This window comes from Mizuhopecten yessoensis, unplaced genomic scaffold (genome assembly GCF_002113885.1).
Source record: "Mizuhopecten yessoensis strain PY_sf001 unplaced genomic scaffold, ASM211388v2 scaffold10175, whole genome shotgun sequence".
NCBI classification, from domain to species: domain Eukaryota; kingdom Metazoa; phylum Mollusca; class Bivalvia; order Pectinida; family Pectinidae; genus Mizuhopecten; species Mizuhopecten yessoensis.
The window spans coordinates 7,023-15,218 of NW_018408416.1; the positions used below are offsets into that span (position 1 = coordinate 7,023).

The 8,196-nt window shown below is 36.3% G+C and overlaps 1 protein-coding gene across 4 annotated transcripts in view; it reads right to left on the reverse strand.

Moving 5' to 3' along the window:
• The window catches only part of LOC110459644 (neurotrypsin-like), a 72,496-nt gene that overhangs the window by 1,860 nt on the left and 62,440 nt on the right, over window positions 1-8,196 (reverse strand). Inside the window, exons 13-14 of one of the 4 annotated variants that reach the window (XM_021511992.1) lie at window positions 494-673; window positions 38-219 (exon numbers count right to left, since the gene is read on the reverse strand). The exons of the other annotated variants lie outside the window; for them this stretch is intronic. Coding sequence (XP_021367667.1) covers window positions 68-219; window positions 494-673 — 332 coding nt within the window. The 3' untranslated portion in view covers window positions 38-67. Of the gene's footprint in view, window positions 1-37; window positions 220-493; window positions 674-8,196 lie in introns of those variants that run through there. 4 annotated transcript variants of the gene reach the window in all.

The following is an 8,196-nucleotide window of genomic DNA, read 5'->3' on the forward strand; positions in this document are numbered from 1 at the left end:
GTGTTCGGAACAGTTTTTTTTTAAATGATAATGACAAAAAAGGGTGAAAAGTTAATTCTGCATTGCCTCAAGATTCCGGGTATAGTTTCAGATTCATGGAATCAATATCATAATCCAACCTACTTTTTGTCATACAAACAGACGCCCTTCTGCCAGTACAGTTTTCAGTTTTCAATTCACCATCACTGTATAATATAGCACAACTGCCCAATTGCTTTTCTGGAAATTTGTAGACGGAAGATTAAAGATATTATGTACAATATAAGCTAGCTATTGTTTGTTCTTTTATGGTAAATTAGAGATACAGGGAATTTATATATATCATAAAATACGATATTCCTTTAAAGAATTGAGACAAGAGTCAATCATACATCGAATTCATAACTATTTTGTTACCCTTATCATTGTATTTAGTTTAAAAGGAAAAAAAAACATTTGTTTGTTACACATTTGTTATTCAAACTCGTTTCTAATCACTTCAACCATATCGTACCTGTAGCAGGATATACTATTCCTATGAGCCAAGTATCGTCAGCGTAGTCCGTGCAGTTCGAGAATATCTGTCGAAGATGTTCCTCTGTTGCCAATAGTCCTTTATACTTACTTTCACAGTTGGAGATGGCATCGCTGATGTTCAACTTGTCTGCGACATATATCCCTTGCAAACCTGTCCCTGGCACCAACAATAGACCAACGTGTTTTTGTTTTGTTGCATGGTTGTGTGAACTCTACTAAGGCATTGTCTTTTATGTAAAGAGGTTCAGAGTAATCTATAGGAATGGGAATTAAATTTACATGTAGCTGCAACGTACATAAAATCGTCTTTTCTTCGAATATACATGTTATCGATAATATTCTTTTTATAGGTTTAGAAACCTTATTCGCCATTATGATTTCACCGGGGAAAAACCTGTTGTGCGAAATGAATGTCATTTTGTCTTTGATTATGCTGAAAGGGGCTGGTCGGGAAAAAATGTCATATTTGCTAAAATGGCATAAACATGTTTAAAATACCTTCTTATGAAATATACCGATTCAAATTTTGCTGAAATTCACTCCCTAAGAGTAAAAATTATAATTATATTAAAGAAATTCTAAATCGTCACCTAACAGTCTAAAACTCTCAATTGACCCAGCTCAATGATGTAATTTTACCGCATGCGCGTCATCAACAAGGCCAAATGTAAACATCGCAGCGAAAGAAAAAGATGCATGCAAACGCCATGACAGGCACGAGGTATCGTCAAAGAACGGATACAGAGTCCACTACAAAACACAGAAAAAACCAATAGGCGTTGGTCAACCCTTTATAAAGACTTTGGAAGCAGCATAGTAGGTGGACACGAACACGCAACGCAGATTCTTCTCGATAAGTGTTAAGTGTGCCAGGCTGTCAACTGTTCGCAATTAGAACATAAGTTGTATATATTTACTTTAATGTGAAAGATTTTGTTGGCAAACGGTACCTTTAAGATGTTATTAGGGCGCACATGTGATTAGTGTCCAGGAAAAATGTAAATTTATGGGAAACAGACACCTTTCTTTCACGTCTGTTTTGTCCGTTTTCAGTAGGGCCCCTCGGTGGATTTTTTTTACATAAATTAGTGTACAGACAAAAAAAAATTGTTTGGGTTGGTTTTCGAAATTATTAATTATTTTTATTATTTTACACGTGTTTTTATCTTTATTTTGAGTGTTATAATATAAAATAAGAGTTTTAAAACATCAATTAGTAAATTGTAAGGCCTATCAGACGAGTATAATTTATTTATAAGTCTCGTACATCCAAGATGTTAGAGCTACATGTATATGTAAAAATACAGATTATACTGATTATGCTGATAGTGATTGCAACCAAATCTACTGTACATGTGAATTATTTAATAATATTCATGGGTCCTGAATTCATAGAAGTTTGTTTTTGATAATATTGACGGAGGAAGGTCTTAAGATGAAGATGAAGTTTGTTATATTCTACTGCAAAAATGAATATTTCCAGTTAGAAATTTCCTACAAACGTCGCCAGAAGGGGTTGTGGGGGGTGTTTGCTGGTTGATTGCTTTGAAAAAATCTCTGATGTTATAGTGATAGACAGTACCTGCATTCTGTTTACAAACAATATAAAAACAAATTTTATAACGCCTTCTCCTTGTATTTAAATATTTCTCATTGATAACGATGATTCATGGTGAACTGTTTTAGCCATCCACCCTTTATTGGTTCAGGGTCAAGGAGAGTGTACATGTGACTCTTATAGCTAATATAACATCCATCACTGGTGGGGGTATCGTGAAATTCAGTCTGAAATTTAATTTCTTAAATTGTGATAAAAAAAAAAAGATACAGGGAGAATATTTTATTTTTTCCATGTTTTAGGTGTGCTTCAGTGACAAAAGAAATACATGGTGTAGCCACTTCCCCACCTGGTACTTTAATGGGGGTACATTGCACTTCAATATATGTGCATTGCAAATCCACGGTGAACTTTGATAAATATAGGCAGGCGCGGAACAGAGCTACAAATCGTGTGGGGAAATCTGCATTCCTCAAGGAAAAGGATATAGCACAGAACATTAAGAACAATCCTAAACAGTTCTGGAGGTACACATGTTCTAAGATGGAGACCAAAGCAGCAGTGTGCAATGTTTACAAAGAAAATGGAGTCCTCACAAACAATGACCAAGAAAAGGCGGACGCATTGATAACATTTTTCGCGAGTGTATACACAACTGAGACGGATGTTGAATTACCTCCCTTTCCTAAAAGGCACTTGGAGCAGACACTTGCCGATACGCCAATTACGGACGAGGAAATCTGTGCTGCGGTCCAAAATATGGACGGTTCTAAATCACCTGGTCCGGACAATATACATTCGAAGTTCGTTAAGGAGACTGTACAGGAGTTACTAAAATCATTAAACATCATCTTCAACAATTCACTGGATGAAGGAGTATTACCACACGATTGGAAAAAAGCCAATATAACACCAATCTACAAAAAAAGGTAGGAAACAGGATAGCGGCAACTATCGTCCAATCAGTCTATCATCTGTATTTGGAAAATCACTTCAGAGAATTATCAGGAACAGAGTGGTGGAACCATGACTAGTAACAAACTGTTCTCGGATCATCAATATGGTTTTAGGAGCAAACGTTCATGTAACCTTTAACTGCTTGAAATTATGGAAAGTTGGACGGAATCTCTGGACAATGGAAATGAGGTCGATGTAGTGTACTTAGATTTTAGTAAGGCCTTTGATACAGTTCCTCACAGAAGGCTGCTTGAAAAGGTCAAGGGATATGGGATTGACGGTAGTATCGGAAAATGGATATGTGATTTCCTTGGACATGGAACAGCGAGTAGTGATCAATGGCAAGGCATCTAAATCAATTTCGGTTACGAGTGGAGTGCCCAAGGGTAGCGTTCTGGGACCGATATTGTTTTTAATATACGTCAACGACCTACCGGATGTGACAAACAATACAGCTAAATTATTTACGGACGACGCCAAAATTTACGGTGATATAACATCGCCCGAGTGCATTGACTCCATGCAGGATGATCTCAATAACATAAGCCACTGGACTGAGACTTGGCAAATGAAACTTAATTTAGAAAAGTGCAAATATATGAACATCAAGCTTGGGCAATCTGTATCTGACCAGAGTTATACCTTAACAGGAAACATCAACACAACAGTAATTCAAAAGGTGGAGCACGAAAAGGACTTGGGGATTGATTTCGACAATAACTTGGAATTTACCGGACATGTCAACACGCAAGCGAAGAAGGCCAACAGAATGGTGGAATTAATATTTAAATCTTTTACCTACATGGACGAAGCAATGTTCCCAAATCTATACAAATATCTAGTAAGACCTCACTTGGAGTTCTGCACATCAGTCTGGTTTCCAATTTACAAAAAGGACCGGAAGACTCTAGAAAATGTTCAACGTCGTGCCACCAGGTTGTTGCCACATCTCAAACATCTAAACTATGAGGAGCGTCTGCGAGTTTTAGGAATACCTTCCTTAGAGTACAGACGTGAAAGAGCAGACATGGTAAACCTTTATAAAATATGGAATGGACTTGTAGATGCCAACGTGGATAAATTCACAACTTTCGCGGACAGAATGAACACAACACCAGAGGACACAACAAAAAGCTTTCAAGAAAAGATTTAGGACCAAACTAGGAGGAAATGTCTTCTCCAACCGAGTGACCGAACCGTGGAACAATTTAGACTCCACCGTAATAAACGCTCCATCATTAAACTGTTTCAAATCAAGACTGCGTAGAAACATAACCCAGGAAAATTCAGCCCCGCATGTTACAGAGCGGGAGGTGCAGACCGGGAGTCCGTTCCAGTAGCATTAGTAGAAGTGTCAGTTGTAGTCGAAGACTAATGGTATGACGTCGACACGTTGAGTAATGGAGACACCTACATGTAGCACTTCTCGGTCTAGGAAGGCATCACACACATCTACAGGGACACCGGTACTGATTACATCCACACCTGCCCATAAAGAACCTATCCTATCTGTAGATACACTAATGTCCAACGTCTCAGATATAGAGTAAGTACATGTACATGTATGTATATACTTTTATGGAAAATATCACCCACAATGTGACACATAAATTGTCGTAATATAAATTTTGAATACATCACATATATGATAGATTTAGCTAGTAACACTTGTGAAATGTGTACTGTATGTATGTATACAGATGGTATATTATAATAAAATGGAAACATTGCCATGAGATCTTAAGTCAAAAATTATAATTGTATTTTGCATTAGACCAGTTTTAATTATATATCCCAGTATGATTTGGCTTTAATTTTCTGACATTTTTGGTGTAAAAACACATAATTTGTACTTCGCAAGATTTGAGAAAAGGTCAATTGGAAATAAAGCAGGGGAAATGTAGCATTCATGTTTCTAGTTGTTTTTTTCACAAACATTCTATTTGCCCAGTGATGAATCTACATTTATTGTGTTTGTATCATTTCCAGTTTTGGAAAAAACTAGCGGGTCCAACGTTGTTACAGTATTTCAATATTTCCAGAAATGTTATGGTTACCAACAAAATTTTCTGACTTGCATGCAGATTTATCAGTTGGCCCCAGAGGGTCGGGACACAGGGTAGGATAGGGTGCTGAACAGATTTTATATTTTGTTATGATTATTACATATGTACTAAAGTAGATTCACTAGATTGCCTGAAACATATTGATGCAATTACTTCTCTGAATCTTACATGCATAGCCATAGATTCTGGTAAATGATATTTCTTCTTTTATTTTCATATTGCAGAGCTCAGTCATCTCACTCATCTGATATATCTGGTGTGGAAAAAATGCATCAGACTCGGAAGTTTATAATGGTAATAATCAATGGAGTAGCTATAAAAGCGTAAACATACAAAAACTATTGACGTACAGGACTACATTTTACACCAAAATACCATACATGAAGCTTGTAAGTGGAGCAACTTTAAAATGAAGAGAGATGACAGATAATATTGAATAAGACTTCTCTCGTTACTCATTTATAATTATAACACATGAACAAATGGTTGTTTGAATGAAATAATGAAAGTGTGATTGAACTTCAGCAATGAGATGGATGAATATATCATGCAAAAAACCAAAATATGAATGAATGTATGAACTAATGATTGTCTGAGACTCGAAGTATGGTGTACGAGAGCCCTCCTGCGAGAGGACATGTATTGTAAAGAAGCTGATACCAGGGCCCCAACCCTGGCAGATTTCAATTGTAAATTTAAATCTGGAACAATAAAAGTTTATAAAAGAAATGAAAGCATTTTGAGTTTCTCGGCTCCTTTCATAAGATCAGTAGACACAACAAAGAAACCGTAACTGACAATATTTGTCTAAAATTGTGACTTGTATACAGAGAGACTAGTAACTTGTTCTTTGCCTAAACACTTCGTGGTATGAGGTCATTTAAGACGAGAGGCCTTGGAAGGCCCAATATGCCAGTTATTGTATTCCAACTTTTATTGGTAACTACATGTACATAATGATAAAAGATGAAAGTATACAAATACATGTATACAGCAAGTTTGTTTATAAATGTGACTTTGAAATTTAACCGGGTGATATTTAACTGTGGCCATGTGTTTCCTTGATGGATTCCAACCCCAACTCTGCTTCAACAAAATTGACCTCTGTAACCTTCACCCTTGGTCGTGTAACCCTTGTTCTATATACATCTATAACATCCAAGTTTAGAGCCATAGGTCTTACAGTGATTCTGTTATTTTTAAACAAACCTGTATTAATTTGTATTTGCCTTTTTGATAACTGAGGGATTTTTTCAAATCACAGAATATGTATGCAGTCATTTTTTATATATATGATATAATTTTGTGGTTTATGATTGCATAATTAAATATTGTAGGGCAATGAGAACGTGTAACTTGTGTCCATTCAAACATTCTGCTTTCTTTATATCACAGTCAATGTAGAATAGATTAAAACCGGATCTAAAAATGATGTTGTGCTTAATAAACACATCTATAATCAATTGATAGGCCTTTTTATCAAAGTTTCAATGACACAGGGTCAATATGCCTGTTTACTTGAAGTTGGAACGTTTTCTTCCCGTCAAGTTTGGTCTAGATCGTCTTTGGGCCGTTTAAATTATTTAATTAGTATTCCCGACAGCCCAGGCAAACTCCTGTTGTGTTTTCATTAACGATATGCTTCTGTTGCTTTAAAATAGTAAATACATCTTTACAAATGAAACGATGACATTGATGACGGGATTTAGATTACCCCTCATTGGGGCCCCAACGCTGCATTAGACGGCGATTTGCAGTGGTTTCCACGTTTATTGACATTATCATCAATACCGTTATATATAACAATAAAATATCGGTAGGAATACTACACTTGCATCATACATGACATTTGAAAACAATTATTTACGTATAGTATTGCTGTCTTATCCGCTAGTTGAGTCCGACATGGCTGATAGACGGCGTGCTATTGTAGATATATTCACAGCCTCGCTTTCGAAACAACCCCGTGATATATATAAATATATCTGTGCTAAATTTACGCGGGGCTTCCCCGATATTTCAGTGCTCAAAACTGGACATTGCAAGCAGAACTCGACTATCATATTGCCGTGGTATAACTTTTGGAAGGCCAGAGAACGCATTTAGACTCATTTATTTTGTATTTTTTTCCCCGACCAGCCCCTTTAAAAGCAGGCTTAGTTGTTACGTTATCAATAACCCGTTATCACTTATACATGATATTACATGGATTTGTTCTAAATGCAAAGACGTAGGAGATGAATCCCCTTCCGGAACACCTAGTCTTATTAACACATATTTTTTTTCAGTTTTCTTCATACACAACATGTTCATATTATGTAAAGGTCAATCCACAGCCAGAAGACGGTTTTTTTCGTAACATGTGATTTAACTCAGGTACGTGAATGGCCCTTTAGTGAATTAGATATATTAAAAACCATCTGAAAAACTTTAAGTACCCACAAAAATACCCCATTTTGAAGAAAAAAGCATGCCTATGAGTTATTTATCTCAATGAAGCAATTTGTGAGTTTTCCATTTCCCGTTGCTGACAAGTGCATCCCGACCGGTCAACAACAAGGTGATACTAATTCGTATATTTATAGGTGATGTAATGAGTTCAATTGTCTCAAATAGACATTGGCAAGCAGTGAACATTGTATACTGATAGCAACTTGTATGTATTACAAAACCAAACGAATGCACTTTGAAACCTCGGGAAAGTCGACAGCAATCAATAACGCTCAGTTTTCTATGTGTTGGTTACTTTGCATTATCGCTCAAATTTTATCGAAACAAATACTGAAATGTCTCACTTAAACAGATAATTGTTTTTCACATTAGCTTTAAATCATATCATGGCAACTACGCAATACAATATATGTCCCGTACACCTGCAGTCCTCGCACTCGGCCTTTCCGTACAACAACCACGTACGAATCATTATCTGTACTACTGAGCTAAACACGTTTAATAAAGTGCATATACCTGTACACTTTGTTAAAATTGGTAACTTATCCATTCGCGTAATATTAATAACTAATTAGTATTGTGCAAAGCTTATTTTCTCGTTGTTAGCCCTATCCGGATACACACAACCGTCAACACACTATTACTCAC